The sequence below is a fragment of the Crinia signifera genome, chromosome 1 (genome assembly GCF_055691185.1).
Source record: "Crinia signifera chromosome 1, ASM5569118v1, whole genome shotgun sequence".
Lineage (NCBI taxonomy): Eukaryota > Metazoa > Chordata > Amphibia > Anura > Myobatrachidae > Crinia > Crinia signifera.
Window position 1 is genome coordinate 363,002,753 of NC_139217.1, and position 25,502 is coordinate 363,028,254.

Here is a 25,502-nt window from a genome sequence, read left to right on the forward strand (position 1 = left end):
GTGCTTATCCTTTCTTACTTCAATAATCTTCAACTGCACCAAAGCACGCTGTTTGCTGCCACCTGGATGTTGCAGTAATCGGCTGATGTTCCTATAATCATTTATACTGTACTTGTCCTGTATTGTCTTCAACTATAAGACACTGTTTTCCTGTTTTGATTATGTGTACTCTGTAATACCCCTTTCACATCGCACTTTTAAAATGGTATATTGCAGTTTTTTTGCCATTTTAAAACGCTTAAGGCTGCAATGTGAAAGTGCCAGAGTTGATTTACCGGTTAAAGTTAACCGGTATTTCAACACGGTTAAAAAGCAGAGTCCTACACGTTTTAAAGCCGTTTTTTTGGCAGTTTGAACAGCTCTATTTCAATGGCTTTAAAACGTGTCCCTTGGGGGTTAAACGGGTTGAATGGTATTAAAGGATTTTTAAAAAGGTTTTCACCTGCAATGTGAAAGGTCTCAAGGCTCTGACCCGTTTTAAAGTCCCATTTAAGAATACCGTGTCATTACCCATTTCTGCAATGTGAAAGCAGTATAATTGGGCACGGTGGAACCCTTGTGGCACCATATAAATAAAGGATAATAATAAATAATAACCCTAAGAGTCTCACAGTACATGGCAATGGGAAGCACACACAAGTCAAGAAGGCATCCAGCAGTTTGGCTAATGAGGTGAATTATTTGGATCCGGAGTTCTTCGAATTACTATACCAAATGTATCTCCTTTCTCCAAAAAACATTTCTCAAGGTGGTCTTTGGAAAATCAAAGCTAGATTACAATTACTAGAAACATTCAGGATTTTCCCTATAGTTACTTCTGGGTTCTCTATCTGACAATGAAACAAATGATTACAGACCTCTGGCAAGGAACCACATTGTAAACAGCTACTTTCCAAAGGTTTATAAATCTTGATTGTGACCCATTCTGATACCAAACACAGTTTAATGTAAGCTAAGGAAGTCACCAGAGGTGATGCTGGGTTTTCTAGCCTCAAGTCTTTACTGCAGAGTGTAGCGATGTAAGAACACAAAGTAATGCTTGCAAGGAAAGCTAATCCATGCCAGAACATGACACAGCCTCTACGGTACTGGCGGCTGGTTAATAAAGGTTGCTTACTGAAACCTCATGCTGTTCCTGTAAATGTGATTTATCTTATTGCAATAGAGCTGATTAAGAACTCATTTGTTTGCATAAATAGCATTAAATACAGCAATGCTGAATGACTGAAGAACATAATGTGCTTTAATTGCAATGTGCATTAATTTGAAAAAAATAAAGTAATAAAAATGTTAGGAACAGTGCACAATGGCAAAAGGAATGTTCTCTATACAGGTTCCTGAATAAAAAAAACACACTCACTGTCAGCACACTAAGTGACTTGTAGGACAGCTGAAAAGGAAGATTTAATCATACAAGCTATTATGGATGTGTTCTGGAACTGCCACAGAAAAGAAAATTATACATAGGGGTACAAAGAAAAAAATAATTGACTACAGAGCAATATTTTAACTGTAAAAGATGATAATTGGAGTGAGGCCTAGAATGAACTTACTAAAAACAAAAAACATTAAATGCTCAAAGTTGTAAGATTTTATTTCAAGGTTTGTCTCTCCATCACACAAGCGACACTAACACTACTGCATTTGAAAACCACTACTGGCCTAGTGGAACTTTCCGCATGCAAGATAAATGAGCAGACCCACATCAAACCATTTCTCAATTTTCAATAGTATCCATCAATATTTGTCTTCTTTATTGTATTACATGACATATAGATGCATCTTCATTCATTGTTACGGATAATGTCGAAAATAGCCCCTCTGGGCATACCATGTCCCCAATGACTGAGCTGCGTAAGCATCTTTTATACTCAAAATGTGCATCTAAACAGGAGCAACTAACCTACTCTGCTAAAAACACTGATCATTTTAATTGATAACAATGCTACATCTGTCTGACAGTCTGAAAACATAAGGAGTGCTCGGATGCAGCATCCATGGATATTTCTCACGACAAGTTACGTTGGGACAAATGTATTAAGCCTTAACAAAAGATAACGTGGAGGGTGATAAAGAGTTATAAAGGACCAGCCAATCAGCTCCTGTCACTTCTAAAAAAAAAAAAAAAAACCAGCCTGTAACATTGCAGATAGGAGCCGATTGGCTGGTCCTTTATCACCCTACATTTTATCTCTTGTTCAGGCTTAATGCATCTGCCCCATAGTACTTTATCCACAACGTGGTGGAAACTAACTTCTGTAGTACAACTGTTGTTTCACGGTGACTGCAATCCAATATATGAAGAAAAAAAAGTCTCACTGTATGGCATATAGACACTAGGTGTATTAGGACACATCTGTACTTCTCATTGCTGTGGCTACAAGCGGTGCACACATTTTTTCTGTCATTTACAAAAGACTGTGGTATCCCTGTCCTCTCTTAGCAGGCATAAGCAATGTCTATATAGTGTAAAAAATTTTAATAAATGTTCTCTGAAAAGCAGTGTAGGACATGGAAAATAAGCCATCATTGACAGAATTATTTTAAGTTTCCATAAAAGGTTTTAGTTAATGAAAACAGAATTACAACTGTTTTTTAAAATAAAAAAAATAGTCAACAGGTCAACATTATATGAGGTGGAAAAGACCACATTTAATAAGGATAAGACATTTAAAATGTTTGGTAGGAAATGTTGAGCCTTAAAAAGAACCCTCAGGTATTGCAGACATTTTTACCTTGCTGCTGATTCTGGTATTAGGTTGCTGTGATCGCCATTGTTTAAAGATGGTGGGATGCTGGCTGGTGGAGCTGTTAAAATTTCTTTTGGAGATTGTGCATTTTCCCCTGCTGGCAATGAGCTGTAGCCGGTATTACTATCCACTGTGGGTGGAGGAGGTGCAAGGCAGTATGTCCCATCTGGTAGCATGTAGTAATTGTAAAAGGTAGAGGTCACAGTTGCTGTTAAGGGAAGAAAAACATTTATCATCTGTATTTAGAATTTCAAAATCTTAAAAATATATAGACTAAGAATGCCAAATTCATGAGGATTTCAGGTATTCACAGGTGCATGATCATTATTTCTATACCCAGTGTTATATTACAGATCAGTGTCTTATCTTATACCAAGACTATTATTTTTATCTTCCAAATAATTTTACATGATGTGTTTGAAAAATGATAGTTACAAGCTGATTGGTTGGTAGATGCTCTCTTTCTCTCCAAGGCTTAGTTCATCTGTCCCTAGTCTTTTTTTTTTTTTTTTTTTTTTTTTTAACATCTTTTATTGTGCATTGCATTGTATTTAAATAACAATAGCATCAGAAGTTGTTTTCAGGACATTATGAAATTTTATACAATAATAATACAACAACAAATGCTTTTGAAAGACAATTATCTTGTTCTAGTCTTTTTTTTTTTTTTTTTTTTTTTTTTTTTTTTAAGGCTCAAGGATAATCATTTGTAATGTGACTTTCAGGAATTACATGTGTGACTATATCCAGCATGTATTGATACATTTTTCTTTCAACTACTTTGTGATTTTCCTTAACCCAAGCCTGCATATTTAGCTTGAGTTTTAAAAATGGACAATAAAAGAATGTTTGTACACTAAGGGGTAGATTTATTAAGGTAAGTGAAGTGATAAAGTGTCTTTTTTATCACCGGCCTGTAAAGGAGGAAAAAAAAACCACAATTAAAAGGGCAGATTTAGGGTAGTATTCCAACAGCACTGAAGGCGGATTTCGACAAAACAGACTCGACTTTAAAACAGGTCAGATCTGTTTTGTCAGAAACGGACGCAGATTGTTGAAGTCACAGCCGTTTCGCAAAAATCCACGTCCGTTTTCGGCACTCGACAGGTGGAACATTGATTTCCGCATGATGAGTTGAAGACGAGCTTACTGAAAAAAAGCCAGAGATTCTGGGCTGGCTAACCTCCCCTTAATCTATGATTTGGCCTGTATGTTCACCCCCAGAAGGGGCATTTAATGCAGGTTTCTCCAAACAACTCCTGAGGCTGGAAAAAAAAATTGCTTTGACACTACTGTGGTTTTCTATTAAACACTAACATTCCATTTGGTATGGAGATACAGGCACACACAGACAGACAGACACTATAGGTGAGATGGTTAGCATTACTGCCTCACAGTTTTGAGGTCATGGGCAGTGGCGTAACTACGGTGCCGCAGACCGCGAGGTGGCTTTGGGGAGCCAGCGCCGACTGGGTCTGCGAGCGTTATGTTGCTTGCCTTTAATCAATGGATGCAGCAGTACAGGATGCTGCTGCTGCCCGCGGTCCTGGCTGCTGGCAGTGAAGGTGAGGTGGTGCGGTGGTGCAGGAGGCTGCTGCGGCCGCCTGGGATTCCAGCTGCCGGCAGCCGGGACCACAGGCAGCAGCAGCCTCCTGCACTGCCAAAGCAGGGATTGAGGAGCAGCCGCATCCTGCACTGCCAGCAGCTGAGACCACAGAAAACAATGTCTTCACCACCAGCAGCCGGGACCCTGCTGGTGGTGGTGAAGAACACCACGAGCAGGGGGGAGCCAATATTGTAGTTATGCCACTGGTCATGGCTACGATTCCCACCATGGCCCTAGCGGTGTAGAGTTTGTATATTATCCCAATGCTTGCGCGGGTTTCCTCCTTGGTCTTCCCCCACAATTCAAAATATATATTGGTAGGTTAATTGGCTCCCAACAAAATTAACCCTAGAATGTCTGTGTGTGCATGTGTATATGTGATAGGGAATATAGATTGTAAGCTCCACTGGGGCAGGGACTGATGTGAATGTTCAACTATACTCTGTAAAGCTCTAACAATTGTCTATAGCAAATCAAAGGGTTACGCAAAGCTTAAAGAACTCTGCACCACACCTAAGTAAGATCACCTGCAAGCAACGTTTATCTACAGCGCTGGGTTAATCAAAATCTTTTCTTTTAGTGCATGTTAATTATCAGAGGTGGATGGTAAAGATTTTCCCAGCTGCTAGTTATTACTTTACCATAAGTGCTCATCTTAAAAAAAAAAATATTTCTGTAATGGACTGTTAGTGTGCCTTGAGGACCGTGGTTGGGAATGCCTGATCTAGATGGAAGGGGCGACAGAAGTGACATGAGGTGCAAGCAAGGAGGGCTAAAGGCTATCATGACCGATACGGCCAAGACCTGAGGCAGCAGGTATGAAGAGCAGCCTTGACCCTATGTTATGTGGAAAGGAATAGGTGGATTTTCAGTGTCTATTTGAAGCTTTGCAAAGTTGGGGTTAGTCTTATGCTGCTTTCCCACTGCCTACCCGGGTAAAGACCCGTTTTTTTTAAATGGGTCTTTACCCGGGTAAGAGCCACAAAGACCCTTTCCCACTGCAGCTTTTAAACGGTAAATTACAGTTTAAAAGCAGTAAATGTCCCATTCACACTTACCCGTGTAAACCACAAAGCAACACGTTTAAACTCTCTAGTAAACCTTGCCTGTCATTAAAAACATCACATGCACCAATCATGTTCTTAACCTTTATTATTATTTCTAAATACCGTTTAAAACCCTTTCCCATTGCCAAAAAAACGGCTTTTACACGGGTAAAACACTGCTTTTTACCCGGTTAACAAATACCGGTATTTGTTACCCGGGTAAAGCAACCTGGAGCTTTCCCACTGCAGCTCTAGCCGTTTAAAAAGGCTAAAAAAACAGCATCTTACCGTGTAAAGCCTGCAGTGGGAAAGGGGCATAATAAAGCGAGGGAGGATGTCCCAGTGAAGGGGCAACGAGTAAAAACCTGGAGCTGCAGTGACCAGATCAGAGGGGGGGGGGGCGGAGACAGTCATTAGCCAGTCTATATACGGCTATATAAAGTATGAACACATTTCAAAGAATATATTATATTGTATTTTTGTGTAGCTCCCCTGCTTCTCCAAAATGCTGTAATGGTCTGTATAGTGATACACAATGTAAAATGGTTTGTAAAAAATAAGCACATCAATGGACTACCCCAGTCAGAGATTGGTGTTCACTCTACACCAGTGGTAGCCAACTCCAATCCTCAAGAGCTACCAACAGTTCACATTTACCAGACAACCTAGCTGCTGCACAGGTGCACTCATTACTCACTAACACATTTTTAAAGATCCACAGGTGGAGCCAATTACTTCACTTGTGATTCTGTGAGGAGATCTGGAAAACATTAACTGTTGGTAGCTCTCAAAAGAAAGCAGAACGCACAGCCCGCATCGCAGCGTGTATGGGCGGCATTAGTCTTATAATTAGGTACATAATTCAGACACCAGCATTTAGCTACCTGGAAGTGGAATTGTATACAATGGATTAAACAAATAAAAAGTAAATTCAATTACTATAATATTAAGTTATATTTATGTACAGGTTGAGTATCCCTTATCCAAAATGCTCGGGACCAGAAGAGTTTTGCATACCGGATTATTCCGTATTTCATAATATTTTTATATTTCAATGATGTATCTTGCGTTTAGTCACAAAGACTTCATCAGGGGTAAAAATCTCTTGGAACCATCTATTTGAAGTATCATGAGAAATCCTCTATAGCAATGGAAGGACTATGTCCTGAAGGCTCCCATATTAGATTGATGAGGGAGTTATTTTGAGTGTCCCTTCAATAGTTGAGATAATTCTCTTAAGAGGATATTCTTTGAAATCTCTTTAGCAAATTTTGTGTTATATGAGCATATAATTTAGGTAAAATAAAGTAAGATATACAGGCTCTTGGTAATCAATTGACGAATCAAGGCCGTAAAGTTTCCTACTCCTGAGTGCAAAGGCCTGTCTGTGTGTGTCCTCTAGTGAATCCAGTATGTATGTATGTATGTATGTATGTATGTATGCACACACACACACACACACACACATATATATATAAAAACTTATAAAGTGTACAATTTTCAGATTACTATGTACTGCTATGTGTTGCTAGAGTTTCTGAAATCTAAAGTCAAGTTGAACTTGACATTTCGTACTGCAGGAAAAGCAGCCTTGTTTCGACAAACACGACTAATAATGAGAATAGCATTGTTGAATGTATTCCATTTTCCCAACTGCAGTAGCTCAACTTTAACAAACATGGTCAAGGGAATTTAAGATACAAAGAAAAGCTAACACTAGCTCACCTCAGGCCTACGCCTTTTGGGTACCACGGGGCTTTATAGGGTTAACTCAGGGAAAAATAGAGTAATGTTTGATCTTCAATAGTTAAAATTGAGATTCTAAAAACAAGGGGGGGGGGGGTATTCTCTCAGAAAAATAGTGAATTAAAAGATGCACGCTCGCTCTTTCACCATTTTGTTCCTAACTATCCAAAATGTATAATTTCTTCGCAATTCAATTTACACTTCAGTTTAATACCCATAGAAGACAAGCTGTAAATGACACAAACTATTTAAAAGATATTCATTTGGATAAACATTATCATCCATGAAAAAAAACCGATTTACAACGATGCAGTTGTATAGTTAAAGCAAGCAGCTGTGTAAATACACACTAAATCTGTATTCTATTCATTACAGATAGACATCTGTATAGGACTTCTCTGGGTGCAGTGGCTTAATAAAAAAATCTAAGTAAAGACAGCCTGCGTGCAACAAACACATACAAGCTGTCTGTAAAATAAGTTTATTCTTATAACCCGTAAAAATCTATTAGTGGGAAGCAGAATACTGCAATAGTGACATTAGTGGCCAAATAAAAAGCAAACAGGGTACTGGTAAAAACAAACTAAAAGCCATCAGAGCAAGTAGGGTTTAAAGATGTGTCTGTACTTTTAGATCTATTTTTGACCAGCAAGAACCAGACCGCTAAACGCTGAAAATCTTCAGACATTTTAGCTTTATTAGGAGTAGATTTTATGTTAACAGAAAAACCTGGTCTTCACCTCTTCGCTGCTTAGCCTACTACTGCATGCTCAGGCTGATCTTATTTCAACATCAAACACCGTAATAGTAATAATGTACACAGTCCCCTTCTCCCCCCCCCCCCCTCTCCACCTCTTTCCCTTCCTTCCTAATCCTACCTCCTATAATTTTTTTTCTTATCTTTCTCTACTCTTGATTATATTTAGCATAAAATAACATAGGTTTTCTCGAAAATTTCATCACCTTGGATCACATAAAGAATGAAAAATGCTATAATACTGATAATTAAATATGTTTATTGAAATTAATATAAATGGAAAGACAACATATATGAGAAACGTTTATCTCCCTACATGATTGACATAGAAACTTTAGAATTTTTGTACTGTTATTGAGCAAAGAAAACTCTACCATAAAACTAATGTTACATGATTTCTCTCATACACTTGTAACCATATGTTGATACCGAACTTAAACAAAACAAAAATTGAAAATGTATGTAAGTTCTAACGACATCTTACAATTGTTTGTCACTGCTTTTGAACTTGAAAATAAAAACAAATTTGAAAAAAAAAAAAAATAATGTACACAGTCATACCTAATTTTTCTAACTTTAACTTTTTTTTTTTTTAATTCCTATAAAATAGAATTCCAATTGGCATTTCTCCTAATATGGCAAAAACAATTAATCAAAATGACATAAGATTTTTGCTTTAAATAATAAAAAAAAGTGTATAATCTTTATTTCTAATGACCAATAAAAAATACCTAGTGCTTGAGGCTTTAGTATTAACCCATCTATCAAATACAAAAATCAGCTTTCTACAACATGGCTTTCATAATAAAAACTTTCAAACAATGGTACTCCTGTCTATGGAATGCCATAATGGGGGAGATAAACCACATTTCATGCGAGAGCCCTTGAAAGCTCCCCCGGGCCGCTCCTTAGGAGGCTCACTTATGATTTGGTACTTGATGTGGAATTTTTACATTCAATAAATAGCATGCGATTTATTGCATGTAATATCCCCTGGGGAGCTGCAGCGGTATTTGCCAGGCGGTGGGGTAGAAAGCGCTGCTGAACTTGAAAACATATTTTGAAGAGATTGGCTGAGAGAATTCAGCCAATCAGTATCCACCCAGTCTTTTCAAAACATGTTAGGGCAAATTTACTGGGAGTTTTATTGCAGATGGGATGTTGCCCATAGCAACCAGATTCTACTACTTTAGCACCCTCTAGAAGATAATGGATATAATCTAATACATAGCAATGTTTCACAGTATTCTAACAGGATTACATTTTTCCTTTATTAAAATGTTAATGCAAAAAAAAAAGTTCAAGCCAAAAGAGCTGAATTTTTTGTTTTTATAAAAACCTGTTTTTTCTCCAACTCTGATAAATGTTAAGTGGTTCAGGATATACAATTAGGACAGAAGAAAAATCACTAGCACCCATAAAGACTTTCAATATAATGTACATTTAAAAAACAAAACAAAAGGCTCTGATCTGCAAACTAATTTTTCAGTAGGGAACACAAACTATGGGCATAGTGGAGCTGAAGTCATCTGGGCATTCCACCAAACAGTTAACTTCTTGAAGACCACCCTTGCGCCTCCTCTGTAGAGCAGCTAGTTAACCCCTTCCCGACATATGACGTACATTTACGTCATATGTCGGTTGCGGGGGAATCAAGCCAGCTCACGGAGTGAGCTGGCTTGAAAGAGAGCAGGTAATGGCTGTATATTACAGCCAGGTACCTGCTCTCACGGCCACGAGTTCGCCGATCGTGGCCGTTTAACCCTTTAAGCACCGCGGGCAAAGCGCCCGCAGTGCTTAAATAGCTGATCGGAGGGGGGGCGCCCCCCTCCGGCGCCGATCGGGGCCCCCCGCGGCGAGATCGGAGGGTGCTGATTGGTTGCCATGGCATCCAGGGGTCTAATGTAGACCCCTGTGCTGGCCGTGTCAGCATTCCTATTACATCCTGCCTGAGGCAGGATGTAATAGGAAGTGCTGAAAATCACTATGTTCAGCCATAGAGCTCTATGGCTGAACCTAGTACAGGCGATCGCGCCCCCTAGTGGTCAAGTACACTAGGGGGCCTTGTAGTAAAAGTAAAAAAAAAAAAAAAAATAAGTTTAAAAATAAAAAAAAAATAAAAAAATATTAAAAGTTCAAATCACCCCCCTTTCCCCATTTCACAAATAAAAATAAATAAAAAATAAAAAAAATAAACATATTTGGTATCGCCGCGTTCCTAAAAGTCCGATCTATTAAAATATAACATTAGTTATCCCGCACGGTTAAAGGCGTAAACGGAAAATAATTCCCAACGCCAAAACTACGTTTTTTGGCCGCATCGCCTACCCAAAAAAAAATAACTAAAAGAGATCAGAAAGTCGCCCATATCCCATAATGGTATTAATTAAAAAGTACACTTCAGCCCGCAAAAAATGAGCCCTCACCCAGGTCCGTAGGTGGAAAAATAAAAAAGTTATAAGCCGCAGAACATGGCGACGCGACGCAAATTTTTTTTTTTTTAGTGGTAAAACATAACGAAAACTATATAAGTTTGGTATCACCGGAATCGTAACGACCCATAGAATAAATATAACCCATCATTTTAAACGAACTATGAACTCCAAAAAAACCGTAACCAGCGCAAAATTGTGGAATTGCTTTTTTTTTCTTTTTTACCCCACATTGAATTATTTCCTGATTCCCCAGAATATTATACGGTATAGTAAATGGTACCATTAAAAAGTACAACTTGTCCCGCAAAAAAAAAGCCCTCATGTGTCTATATAGCCGGAAAATTAAAAAAGTTACGCTTATTTGAACGCGAGGAAAAAAAAAAAAAAAAATTAACAAAAAAGGCCTCGTCGGGAAGGGGTTAAACTTGACCAGCACAAGGACAGGGAAATGGAGGCTAGGAGAAAAGACTAGGCACCATTCTGAGCCTGACCGCAGTGCTACATGAGAAAAACCATCAGCAAGACAGGGTGGGTGTCCAGCATTAACTGTGGACACAGAAAAAGGATTTTACAGCTTAGAACCAAAAGCAAATTTTATATTTCTTCCATGGGGGGGGGGGGGGGGGGGCACCGGAACCATGGGATGTCACAAAGCTATCCCCATAAGGGAGGTGACAGTAATGTGCTGTGCTTAGTACCCTACTACTAAAATTGACAGCATTAGAGGTGAAGGTGTCAAATCCATAGAATTTTATAAGATAGTTGTGCAACAGAGGCACCATGCAGAGCTCAGGAAGTCCCCCAGACCTAGTTGAATGGCCTCAAACCACCTGATAAGCTAAAGTGTATGTCTGTTAAATGTATTGAGTCAAGGTCTACTTGGAAGCAGGCTAGCCTCTTTTATTAAACCATACTTCAAATATCCTTTGTCATTTCCACATAGATGAAGGGCTAACATCTAGAAAAGCCAGACACTAATTGGAGTCAGTCAGAAGACAGTTATAGGAAGAAAGGGAATCACAACTTCCTGGTTTTTATGAAATTAGGAAACCACCTGAGAAAGGCAACCCGGGCATATACGGAGAACTGATCTCAACAAAAGCTGAAAAACAGAACAATGAGACAAGGCATTCAGATTGTGAACCCTGCAGGATAAAGTTATGGCCAACCACAACACAGTTTTGATTCTGCATAGGTTGACGGATTCCAATAGCTAGACAGGATAAGACTGAAGGACCCACAACAATCAAATCCCATGGTGTAAAGGGAGACAAAAATGCAGAACCCTCTTGTCCAATCCCACTTGTAAGAAGCATAAAACCCAGGATGGGTCCATCCAGGCGATGGACAGTACACCAGTTAACATTTGCCCACCACACATAAGGCCTTGCAGATGATTGGTTTCTAGCATGGTCCAGACTACAGAGTCCGAGAAATCCTTTGTCCTTAAGAAGAACATCTCAACAGCCACCCTGCTACAGCGAGAGTAGATAAATCTGGTTGGAGACAGGACCAGAGAAAGAAGGTCTAGTCCGAGTTGAAGGCGGCACAAGGAGAATACCAACATACAAAGATCAATGCGACTAATCTGAATTGAACAGAGTGACTGGCTTATCCAAAAGCAGTTTGTTGAAGACCCAAAGAAGCATTGAGATTGGAGGAAATAAGTCAATGAGTGTAAAAGGCAAAGGGCACGCAAATCACTAGTGAGAAAGCAGAATTGGGGAAGCTTGTTTGCCTAATGCCTTCCTTCAGAGAATCCACCTATCATCACAAGGCCATAGAGACACAGGCCAACACGAAAAAATTATTTACAAAGTGTGCATCCACATGAGGAGTGGCTGAGTGTTACAACAGCTGATGAAGGGAGTTCCACTGTATTAGGACCTGTACATTCGGAGATATTCCCTGAACCAAAATCAGTTTGAAGGGGAACTGCTGTATTTATACTGGGGTGAATGGATCTACTAATTGATTAGCAAGAATGACAAGCCTGTAACCCTAACCCTAGCCAACCCTTTAAGAAGCATAACACTCCACTCAGACTAGGGCCTAACCCGTAAGGTGCGTACACACGGGGGGGGATATTGCTTGCAATATATTGCTCAGTGTCTCCTTTTCATCAAGCGACCAGAGATGGTCGCTGATGAAAAGGAACCTCTGCTGGGGGTGCCGCAGAGGTAATTAGCTGCGACCAGCGATTACAATGGGGCAGAAAACGGGAGCGCGCACCCGGCGATTTATCGCCGGGGCACACTCCCAATCACTGCCAATATGGTCGCCTGCAACCATATTCCCAGCGATTATAGCCCCTATCGCCCCCGTGTGTACACAGCTTAACTCAAGTACTTATAGTTGGGATTCCACTGTCAGTACTCTGACTGCCGATATCCTGACTGTATTCCCTTGTACCGAATTAGAATTTTTTCCTGCCGGTTCTTGCAGGAATAGGTGTGCAGCACAGGAGTGCCCCTCTTCAGTGACAGTGAATAATTTACTTTATAGAATACATCCTTCATGCACACACACTGCTGTGTAAGAGCACTAAATATTGAGGTGAACACAAAGTATTAGATGGTTCTCCTAAAAGTCTTGTAAAGTTACACCTACTGCTATGGATTACAAATAAAGAAATTAGGAACTTAACCAGGAAACTATAGGAAGACCATTTACACTAAGAAACAGATAACTGTATACCATATTTAGGAAAAGCAATAGAATAAAACAAAACTGTGTACCCTTTTGTACTGAATTAAATAACCTGTTATTAAGATAAAACAGAAATACACCAGTAAACCAGGCATACAGACCATTCAAGTGCACATAATTAGAAATAGAAGTCAAATTCTCCGATCATAAACAGTGGGTAGTGGAGAATTCTATAACCGAATACCTGGCTTGGTGAAGTATAGAAGAAGCAGGAGAAAAAAAGTCACTCTATGGCAGCCAGAACACAAGGGTAAAATGGCCACCAGCATCTCTGTGGAGAGGAGATGAGTTTTAGACAGGTACCATAAGATAGGGGGGAAGGAAGGAATGCTCCTCACCTTGTCCAACCCCGGGAACTTGCCACCATTTGCACAGTGCCTCTATTACAATATGTCCATGGTGATCCAGTGGAGAAAACCAGGACCCCACTGCGAGCACCACAAGTTTCTCCCCATCTTATAGCAAATAATGAAAAAAAATGGTCCTTCATTAACCCCTTGAGTGGTGGGTTTTGCTGGGGCAGGACAAACCTACCAGGACAGGTTTGTCCTGTCCCTGCAAAACAGGCCACAGAACATAGTGTCTCCCCTGCCACTGCAGATGGCAAGCTCGGGGATATTTGGGGTGGCTTGGGAGGACTTGGATGCCTGAACTCCCAAGTCCCCCTGAGCCGCACCGAATATCCCTGAGCCTGCCGCCTGCTCACTGCAACTAATGGCAGCGGCAGGAGAGCTCAGACGCACCATCGCCAGGGCGATGGGGAGTCGACAGGAGGGGGAGCTGCCACTGGGGGGGGTGCCCCGAGAGGTGGTGCACAGCTGCAGGCACCACTGGCATACACCTTTATATTGGTGGTATGCCCAGAAATTTTCAGTGACAGCCCGCTGCGGCAGCGCAGCTGAGCCCCCAAAATTTTCAGGGATTTTTATATTTTATACAATGGTAGGTCTTGCTGACCTACACTATTCTTTCTATACATAAGGGTTTAAAATCAAGAAGGCAATAATGTTAAAAAAATAAAAAATGCAAAAAAAAAACCACACAATCCTGTTTGGTAAAGTAAATTACTGGAAGAACAAGAAACACGATGTACATCTTTGTGGAGCTCAGACAACAATAACACACATTTAGGTAAAAACAAGAAATGATGCTAGAGCAAGGAAAATAACCAATTTTTTTGTCTGAAGATGAAAGTCTTCAAAAAAAAAAAAAAAAAAAATTATAATAATGACAACAGGATGAGAAAACACAGTAGATAAAGGCGAGTACACACGGGTGCAATTTCATGTAAAATCGCTAGGAATATGGTCGCTGAGCGACCATATTGCCAGTGATTTGAAGCGATAAAAATCGCCAGCTGCGCGCTCCCGTGTGTACTGCCTAATGGTCGCAGGAGTATGCTCCTGCGACCAGCGGCTTTCCCCGGCGATCGCTGTGCCGGGAGGTCAGCGTTGATCTCACCAGCCCCGTGCCGCTGCTCCCTCCCTCCTCCCATCAAAGTGACAGCAGCAGCGTCTGCTGCTGCTACGCTCCCCCTCCGCCCCGTAGCAGTGTCTCCTTTTCATCGCTGATGAAAAGGAGACACTGAGCAATATGATTGCTGGGGATATATTGCTAGCAATATATCCCCAGCAATCATATTACCCCATGCGTACACAGCATTAAAGTTACCTACATAACACAGTATGTAAACAAAGTAATACAGTGGACATTCAACTGATGAATGGGACAGAAAAGCAAATAAGAGAAATTATGGTAAATGTACTTAAAATATTAGCTATTCGTGACAATCATAGTCAAGCACTATGAATAGACTACATATCTAACTTACTTTCTGTTGTACTTTCTATCGGAGCTGCAGGAGCAGGTGCAGCTGCAGCATTCAGAGCCAGCTGAGAGGCCAGCTTCTCACTCTGAGCCTTCCTGACAAGAGCTGCAAGTGGGTGGTCAGGATCGATTACCTTTAAGGGCTGTAAAGTATATAAAAAAAAAAACACAGTAAGCTATCTAATTAAAAAGAATAAAAACCATTAGAAATAACCAAATATAAAAAACATAACTAAACATTACATACACCTCTTAATACATACAATTAAAAAAACGTAGCCTTGAAAATATAAAAACAGATCAGTCTAAAAACCATGTGCATAATTAGGTTTACAGAATATAGCTTGGTTGCACTCTAACCTGTATATAATTCCCAATCATGATTTTATCAGCTCTTGCCCACATGTGAGAATTGTTTACTCCTTGTAATCAAACAGTACATTAAAATTGGCTTGCGTGCAAGTAATAGAATATTTAAAAGGAAAAAAAAAAGTAATGGATTTTGGTACTTACCAATAAATCCCTTTCCCCGATGCCATAGGGGACGCTGGAGAGTATGGTATAAGATGGGTGATCAGTAGAGCAGAGTGCCTTACGTTTAAAAGTGACTGGCCCCTCCCCCAGACCAGTTATATACTGTGCCCAAGGATAGATGGATAACACAAACAAAGGAGGAGGTGCAGCACGAATAGAAGAACAATAAACATACATACTAGCCACTAAGAACAGAGACCACAAACACTCTTTGCCCATCAACCAGCACAAAGGTGACCACATCTCTCTGGTGGATCCCCAGATCCCCAATACTAAAGTTTGAATCGGGATGATTTTTGCAATCTGTGGATACCAGGGACCAAACTGGTAAAAAAAAAAATGTTCAGATCAGGTGCATGGGGTGCTACTTTAAGTTGTAGTCCCAACCTTCAGGTTCACTGTGTACACAACACTAAATTCGGGGAGGGAGGGGGGGCATTTACACCCTATTTACTTGAGGTGCTATCATCCTCGTACTTGCAGTTCTGCAAAGAAACTGGGGCTCCATATCAGCATTATGCTGGTGTATGTGAGAGGTTCCTCAGGGTCTGATATCCCTGCAACCAGGGACCCGGGGGCCAACCCCTCAAGGTGGGAACCTGTTCCCCCAGCAGCTCCCACAATGCAGTCTTGACAGGGGCTAACAGTTACCCCAATGTACATAGTAGGCACATTTTTATAACTGGTCTCGAGGAGGGGCAAATGAGGTGGAGGAGTCAGTCAAACATTTAAATTTAAAGTGCCCTGCTTCACTGATCACCCATCTATACCCCACCATATATTGCTCTTCAGTGTCCCCTACAGATGAAAGGGAAAAATCTATATATAATTATTTTTTCTTTTGCATACAAATACCTTTTCGGTATCCTTCCTCCCTTGTGGTCTGCTATAACTGAACATTGTGTATTGTCAGACCTCACATGCACCAGCTGGAATGCGTAATAGTGTTTTGGTATCTACATATCATCTAAGCCAGAATCCATTCCTTGGTACAAATGTATTCCAGGCTGGGATTCACAGCAGTGCATTGGTATCACAAGGCTTATGTGATTATGATTAAGATGAGCCGTCTGCCACACTGTATATAAACCGATGATGGTGAACGGAAATGTGGGCTTTGTGTAATCTTAAATAAAAAAATAGCTTTTTAAGACAAGCGTGGTGAGTGATTTTAATAAATACCTTTGTGAGCTCTTCAAGTCTGCTGCATCGCTTTGAGGCAAATAAACTTGGATGTAGGTAATCACCACCTTCATTATCGTCATCATCATCGTCGTCATCATCATTTTGCTCTGCACCGGCCACAAATTCTGGAATAGTAAAAATCACTTCATTTAACTACAGCAGTTAATATTAAATAATAACAGGAGTGCCTTGTTGGGTCATTAGTGATAACCTTACTAGCTTCATGGTCATGTGTCAGTTGCTTCCTGGTAACTGAATCTATCAGCAGTTTATAAATAGAACATGAAGAGCTGTAATGTAACTTTTGAAGTTTCAATTAAAAATTCAAGTTCATTCGATTTGAAGAGATTCTGCTAAATTCTATTTAGGGAAAATATATAAATATTAATCTTGGGGTGCTCACTTAATCATAACATTTTAAAAATTGGCACAGTCATCAAGGTGTCAATGCACAACAATGTACAGATGCATCCTGAAACATCTAGCCACAATGGGATTGATTCAATTCACAGCGCTGTGAATAGCGCTGGGAGGGATCTTCCAGAACTATTGTAATCAGTACGGTGCAAAGTCCTACTAGTGTATTCCTGTCAGCAGCCACCCTGGGGTGTGGAGAACAAAACCCCACGAGTACTAGCATTCTCCAACATAATGGTGCGCTGATTTAAATAGTTGTGGGAGTTCCACCCCAGTGCTATACTTAGCGGTGTGAATTGAATCAACCCCAAAACGTTGTAAAGCACAAGATGTCTGGTGTGAGCACAGTAGGAAAATGTTTCTATGACACACAAGGAGACACTGCTGATTCATTTTAAAAACATGACACTTGCATAGAGTGTGTGATCGAGTCTGCATAAGAAGCATATGAACTGGGGCTGCTGCATTACATATATTACTTTGTATGCAGATTCAGAGACCAAGCCAGACAAAGGTGTGTGTGTGTGTGTGTGTGTGTGTGTGTGTGTGTGTGTGTCTGTCACATATCAAAATCAGCATTCTCCTCATGCTTCCTACTTGCAATATATTGTGACTAAGATGTGTTTTCAGCATGATCCCTGACGCAAGAATGTTTTAGAGCGATTTGGTGTGCCAAGAGGAGCCATTTGACTCGACTGCAGCAATGATGTATGAAGACGTATCTGTATGCTTAGGATAAAAATTGTTTTAAACTAGGAAAAAAAAAAAAAAAAAAAAAAAAAAAAAAAAGAGTTGTTCAAACTAACAACTGCATGAATTTCTAAATTATTAACAATGGATGGTTTATTTCAGTGGTTCTCAAACTCTGTCCTCAGGACCCTACAACCACTCACAGGGGCACTAATTAATCAATTGTGATTCTGTGAGGAGACCAGTAAAACATCATCTGTTTGGAATTCTGAGGACAGAATTTGAGCAGACCTTGTTTAGTAGAACCCATGGCCTGAGGCCGGTTTCACACACTCCGGCTCCTGCCGGACGGTGAAATCCCGCACGGCCAGGGAGCCGTGCCGCACACAGAAGATTATCATGGAGGGGATGGCCACAGCCCGGCAGCCATCCCTTCCAGTGGCGGTGGCGCTGGGGACGTTGCCAGGCAGCGTCCCAAGCCTCGCTCTGAGGCCGGGCGACGGGGCGTTGCTAGGCAACGTACTCCGAACTTCCGCCCGGCGGCCGGGGACACGCGCGCCTGACGTCACGCAGGCGGCGCCAGTTATAAATAAATAGCCGGCGTCTGCTGGGCACAGACGCCGGCTATAGCCTATGGCTTATATCTCTGGTCCCCAGTGCATCCGTGCTGGTATTCCTTCGGTGGGATCTCTTCCTTGCCTGGTCCCGGTCTCTGTCAACTTCCTTTGGTACTGCACTACTCTGTGGTCCTGTGCCTGTGCCTTCATCCGATCCTCACTCTCCTTTCCTCAGTGGGTCACGTAAGTGCTCCTGTGGAGCCCGGTGATTCTTACTTTTGCTCCGTAGCCTGTCGTGGCTTTGCTTTCAGGGGCGGTTTACTGCAAAATTTTTCGGGGGTTTTTGGGGCTCGGCCCCTCCGTGGGCCCGTCAATCCTCCCTTTCGTGTTATTTCCCTCCAGTTCCCTTCGGATCTCCCCTCAGCCTGTCTCCCTAGTTCCATCTAGGCAGGGATTCCCTCTTCCATTCTGGACCCTGCTTTGGGGAGTCACTGTGTTGAACCACTGTTTGGAGATTCCCCTCCGTCTCTTGTGTCTGCGACTGGATCGCAATCCCGTCTTTGGCCTGGTGCCGGCAGTCAGGGGTTATTTCCCAGCTAGGCCCATTAGTTAGACTATCCTCTTGAGCTACCCCCTGGCGATTGCTCACCCCTTGTCCATACCTAGCTGCATCAAGTTTGGAGCGGGCATAACTCGCTCCTTCGAACGCGGCGGCCACAGGTGAAGCCTAGCTCTGCAGGGGTTTGCCATCTGCCCGGGGGACTCAATAGAGTAAGTGTAGGGTACGCTGTGGCCGTCCTAAGCGGCGGTCCCGGCTACGGGCTCACGTCTGAACTCCAGCCTCCTGTCTCCAGCAGTTTCTCCCTGTGCCCAGGCGGGCATTGTAACAAAAAGTTATGTAAATCTGCAATACATTGGACTTGCAATTGGTAGTGTATGGTGATCAGTGTTTTGCGCTAGTTTTGAAAATTACACAAATATTCCACTGCTTACAATCACTGCTATAGCTATTACAATTAGGTAGTTGATGCCCATTTTTAGATTTGAAGATCCAATGTCATCTCAATTTTACCTATTGTTCACGCTAGGCTGTTTTAGCAGGGCATTAGTCAGATTTTTAAAGGGCAAAACACACCCTGCCCGTTACGTGGTGGCCTGCTAAACCCACCCAGCCTGTTCATCCCCGCTGCAGGCTTCCGGAGCTCTAGGGAGAAGCCCAGCGCCCAGGTAGGTCCCGGGCACGCCCCCAACATACACTTCGGCGGCGTCGACGGACGAGCCCCACCATATTCAAAGTGCCCCTTGTCCTCCAGCACCCTGCCCTCATGCGATCCTGGAGGGAACACTAGTTACACCATATCTCTTAAATCCTATTTAAAAAGGTTATTAAGAATCAAGTAAGGTTTCTTACTTTTCCGCTCATCTTTTCGTTTCTCTGCCAGCAGGGTGTAGCGTCCTTCCTTCATAGCTTTTTGTATGTGCTTGTAGTAAGGGTTGAGGTAGTGATCAAAACGTAGAAAGTCAAATTGAGAGTTTCGTGCTTGTTTGGCTTTTAACATTATCTCAAACTGAGCACCCTGCTTGCAGACAAAATTAGCTGTGCGCTCTATAATAGCATGCATTTTTGCTGTGGGTGGCTGATGGAAAGGAAAAAAATAAAAAGAGAAGGTTACTTTTTTGAATGAAAGATTTTATTTAAAAAAAAAAAAAAAATAAAAAAAAAACCTGCAACATTAGTTTAAAAGCATTAAAGCTGCACGCTACAGCATTAAATAAAAGGATCCCTGTAATGGTCCGTAAAAGTTAAACATAGTGAAATAGAGATTTAATCAAATTTAACTATATTCATATAACTCTATAGTGAACACCTATTGTCTCAGTAAACCAGAGTATGACAGCCAAAAAACAGGCCTTCAGGACCAGCACGCTTCAGCAAGATCGCTCAGCAGATTGATCTGGCTCTGATCGATTAATATCTAGCATGCACCACTACGGTCCCTACACACAGCGATGTAGGGGCCATTAGTGTAATGCAGAAGTTGCTTCATTTTCGTTCAGCTTAAACATGCTAACAGATACGTACTACACAGAGGCACATAAAAAGTTAAAGACGCAAAAGGGACATTGGTTATATCTGCTCTAGCTGTACACAATTTTCAAAAGCGGACACGAAATCTCATCACATATATGCCAGCTGATAGGAGGTTACAGAATTCAGTCTCTTTAATGTAATATATTGGTTTATGTATTGCTGAGACTAAAGTGAAAAAGGTTTTCAGTCACTGTAATAGACTATGCTTGGATTGCTATGTGGCTATTTACTGGGATAAACAGCTAGGGAACAGGAGAGATGGGACAACTGAATAAACTCCAATACTGCCAATCTGGTAATCACATGGCATGATTAGCCCAATACAAACTCATAGGGCCATATTCAAATGTGGCAAGCTAAAATCAGCGTTAAACACCCATATGAGTGCTAAAACGGGATTTTCATGGTGCACTTAATTAGCAGCATGGCTTAACAAGATCATAATTAGTGCGATCAGCACAAAAAAAACAAAAACAACTGCACATTGCTGCATCCCTAGCGATATGGCAATTGCATACGGCCTATAAAATATGGGTGTTAAGAGCAGCTAAAAACCAATAAACTACTGAATACTATGGTCCAAATATTATTCACCAATAAGCCTGCTTGAAGCAAATGTTAGATATAGTTTTACTTGCTGCCAGCAGATGGCAGTGTTTCGGAACTAAACGGACACTAGATAGATGGATAAATAGATACCAGTGGCGTAACTAGAAGTGCCCCCTGCCGATAATAAAGCAGTGCCCCCCCCCCCGCAGACTTACCTGTATTTGCTGCGGTGGTCCCGGCTCCCCTCCTGGCTTTATTCTGATGCTATGAAAAACAGACCATCACAAAATATCCACATTTTATGATGGTCCGTCTCCATAGCATCAGAATGAAGCCAGGAGGGGAGCCGGGACCATCGCAGCGAATACAGGTAAATCTGCGGGTCTGTGGCGGTGGCATTACAATAGTCCAGCAGCCCTCCGGTGCCCGCACTTACACAGCGCCTCCCCGATACCGCGGGGGCTGTGGGGCTATTGTTACGCCACTGATAGATACTTTGTTTTTTGGTTTGTATTTACATTTTATAGATTGTCCCCATACAAGTTTCAACATTGGATAAACTATATACTGGTCCCCTTTGGAAATAAAGCTGAACAAATAATTTATGAGTTGGAGTATGATCCAGCAATCAATTTTCGTCTAGTGCCAGAAAAATTATTATTGCAGTACTTAAGATTCTCTCTCTGCTCAATGGACCCAGTAAAGAGATGGTATAAATGGCACTCAGCTGATAAGGAAGAGTTTGGTTTGAACTAGATTATCACACAGCACACGCACACAGCATAGGAGTGGCTAAATTATTATTATTATAATAATTTTATTTATAAGGCGCCACAAGTGTTTCGCAGCGCCGTACAAAGGAACAATACAGGGAAACAAAGCTTGGCATAACATTGAATAAATAACAAAAATACAGTACAAATAAAGAGCGCCACAGATCAATACACATTACAGCTTGCCATCAAGTTGTAAGAATGCAGCCATTGCGAAGCTGGTCACTCAATTGAACTAGCTTATGGCAACTTAAGGTGGGAGCTATCCAGCAGTTACAGGAATGCTGAGTTGTCCCCAAAGCTCTCGTTCACTTTGAATAGATACCATACATGTGATCTATTCAATGGCAGTGTTCATTACACTGCAACTTTCCCCACCTGCTGGACACTGTGATCCATCAGTGGGGACAGGAAATGAAAAACACAAGATGTCAAACACCCAAAAGCTAATCTGCAGCCTTGGCCATGAAACCATTTTCCATAACAAAAACACAAGTATTAATCCACTTTTTACAGGTTATAATACTGAAATACAAATGACTTCACAAAGCAAAGTATTTTTTAACCCAAATTATTGAAGCATCATCAATTATTTATTTACTTATTTATTTTTTAAGAAAAAAGTTTCTCTTTCTGGCCATACTGGTTACAAAACCCGCATCCTGTTATAGGTTTGCATTTTGTAAACTTTACTGTGCATTTTATCTCCACTTACACTGGCCGAAATGTTTCTATTCTGCAACACCCTCCTGGTCAATTTAACTGCAAAAATACTGCCCATTACAGAGTCCTAACATTACATGAAGAACATATCTATGAATTTTAACCTTGTACCAAACAGTGACACGTGAAAAGTTTGCAGGGTGTTAATGATCATAAGTACAAGCTTAACGCCATTCTTACCAGCTCTACGTCAGGGGCTACATTTAGCCCTTCCGGTGCAATAAAAGGTTCCTCATTATCTTCAGGATCACTTGAATCTAAAAAGTACAAACATTGAAAGGACCACATTGTAGTATTTTAACCTTTTGCAGTCTAAATTATATTTTTTTGCAATTCAAAACAGTCTGGTTTCAAGGTTTAAATTAATTGTAAGTTTTATTTATTAAAAAATGGTCTACATTGAATGATGTTAATGTTCTTATATAAAAGTGGATCATCATTGGATCTGCTACTAGTGCTAGGGCTGTTGAGCCTAACTAGAAGTTGGACTTGAAAGGGTTAAAGAACAAAATTTGAACTTAATAGAAGTGATAAAAAAAAAAAAAAACTGAATCTGACGAATACTAGTAAGGTTTTTTATTGACAAGGCTAATATGCAGCAGTCTATTCTGTAGGTTTTTCTTGTCTGCAAAAGAATCAGCGATCACATATGCTGTCATTGTGTAATACACATTTTTCAACTACACAAAGTTCTTCGTTTAACTTGAGTAAGCCATTAACTAAAATCTTTTTTAGTTTTTAATGACATATTACATTTCCAGTTTTTGTTTTTTTCATTTAGATTGCATTGCGGGATCAGGGATTTTTTTGTGCAATACACATCTGCACTATGCATGCACACAAAAAAAGGACTAATGCTGGGTACACACCTACAGAATTATCTGTCCAATCTATCTGATGGGAAGAAAATGCTGGCACTGAATAGGAGCACATGCGACTATTCGCACCCAAATGCTGGAAAACAAACAAAGGTCATTCAGATAAATTGGTTAAGGTCATTTGATTTATCAAATTAAACCAAACTATTTTTAGCCATTTTCCAGTGTTTGGGAGCAATTGGTCATTTTCTCCCATACATTTCCAGATTTGTGGTCACACCAGCCAAATAAATCTGTGTGTGTGTGTAACCAGCTTAAGGCTTGCATCCACACACAGATTTTCACATTGTACACCAACAACTGATTACGCTTGGAAAGGCTCAACAAAGTTCCTACCATCCAAACTGCACGCTGCCTCTTAAAAATGGGGGAGTGATGTCTATTACAGTGCCGGTCACAGTATAAAACACAGATCTGATTTTGTCCTCCAGATGTCATGGGGCAAAATAAAAGTATTTTTGGTCACTTACCGCTAAAACCTTTACTCTTAAGCAGGCTGACATTTGACAGTTGACATTTAAATTAAACTATAACTTTAAATCCTAAATGTGTTTCCACTGCAATCCCATGGCAGTACTAATTTTTCTAAAGAGTCCACCAAGTGGAAACCAGTAGGGAAAAGACTGTCAAGACCCAAAACCCATCCAGACTGAGCATGACTAATTGAATGTAGTGTCTTTGCCTGCTTAAGAAAAAAAAAAAATATTTTTTAAATGCAGCAAGGATGGGAGATGGTGGACCACGGTATGTCCAACAGCAGCTCCCAGGGGAGGGAATGCTCAGACTGCATGACTGGAGAACCGTACGCAGAGAATGGTGGGCGATGCAGAGGCAAACTTGTGGCTAGAGGGACAACTAGTTGCAAAACAGACTTGTTCTTCTAAAGGCCCTATGTTGCTGTACCCAAGAGTTCACCACCGCCCTAGTAGAATGTGTCAACACCTAGAATGGTGCTGGTCGCCACGCAAAAAAGGTTTGAGCGATGATTAAATGGATCAAAAATGCATTTTTCAGCTTTGCAGGAAGCCAACTAAATTAATGTGCGTCAAAGAACAAGCAAAGAATCTGTGCGGGCGGAAAATACGTTTTTTTCCAAGAAAATCAACAAAGCTCAGACTACGTCTAGCAGAGCCAGATTATCCCTGCCCTGACCAATCACTAAAGGAGGAGAAACTGAAAAAGCTATTTAAGTGGAAATCTGAAAGGTTTGCAGGACAGAGTTTCAAATTCAGAAACACCCTGAGTTGAGACAAAAGTCATAAAGGAGGACCAACTTCCATGCAACAAACTCTTTGAGAGAGTCAATAGACCCAGATTAAGATCTCATGGTGCTCCCACCACAGGATGAAACATCATGCCCTATAAAAAATAATTTTGACCTCTAGAAAAAGGGCCAAATACTTGGAAAAAAATATAACAAAAACAAAATTGACATGTCAAAATCTGTTCTTCCATTTCCATTCCCTGTAGTAATTGCATGACAAAACCAGTTTCCTGTTGATCTTTGATGCACTTTAGTACCCAAAGCAATACTAGAATAATTGGGAGCAGATACATTAGACCGAAAATGGGTCCCTGGATCTTATAAAAAATTGTGGAACTTGTGTCAAAAGGCCATAAAGTCAACCAGCGAAAGGCTCCACTTCCAATCAAACTGTTTGAAACTTATGGATGGAGTGATCACGCTCCCAGGGGAATGTGGTTCTGCTTAGGAAGTCCACTTCCCAATTTTTTACTCCCAGTAAGAAGACCGCAAAGTGTGCTGGAACAAAGGTCTCTGCCTGGGAAAGGATTTGTGCTGCCACACTCTTTGTGCCTCCATGACGATTTAACAATGCCACTGCCATGGGTGAATACATCTGGCCAACTAGGACTGACTGAGCCCCGGAGTTCAAGCACACTGATTAGCAGAGCCATCTCTGATCTTAGAGCTGCATATAAAAGGCAACCCGTTTCACAAGACCAGAGTGGTCAGAAATTTGTTGTCCATGCTGTGGATCACTGATCAGAGCAATTCCATTCCAAAAATGATTCACTCACAGCCTGCTTTTCAATGCTCGAATATTCATGATGGAACAGAATTGTTGTAAAACACCATTAGTTTCCATTCCAAGATGAGAAATCATTAGCATGGTTAACCACCACCTTCATCTCTACATCCCAGGGAAGAGAATAGCTGTATGGTGGCCCCTCTGAGGTCAATGATGTAACCTCTAGAAATGATGCTC

The 25,502-nt window shown here is 40.9% G+C and overlaps 1 protein-coding gene across 7 annotated transcripts in view; it reads right to left on the bottom strand.

Moving 5' to 3' along the window:
• The window catches only part of SFSWAP (splicing factor SWAP), a 127,043-nt gene that overhangs the window by 87,527 nt on the left and 14,014 nt on the right, over window positions 1-25,502 (bottom strand). For 6 of the 7 annotated variants that reach the window (XM_083150188.1, XM_083150166.1, XM_083150172.1 and 3 more), the window contains 5 exons: window positions 22,577-22,653; window positions 19,671-19,896; window positions 16,593-16,720; window positions 14,881-15,019; window positions 2,736-2,958 (listed from right to left, as the gene is read on the bottom strand). In XM_083150188.1, the coding sequence (XP_083006314.1) occupies window positions 2,736-2,958; window positions 14,881-15,019; window positions 16,593-16,720; window positions 19,671-19,896; window positions 22,577-22,653 (793 nt within the window). Of the gene's footprint in view, window positions 1-2,735; window positions 2,959-14,880; window positions 15,020-16,592; window positions 16,721-19,670; window positions 19,897-22,576; window positions 22,656-25,502 lie in introns of all 7 variants that reach the window. The other variant, XM_083150170.1, reaches the window with a different exon arrangement.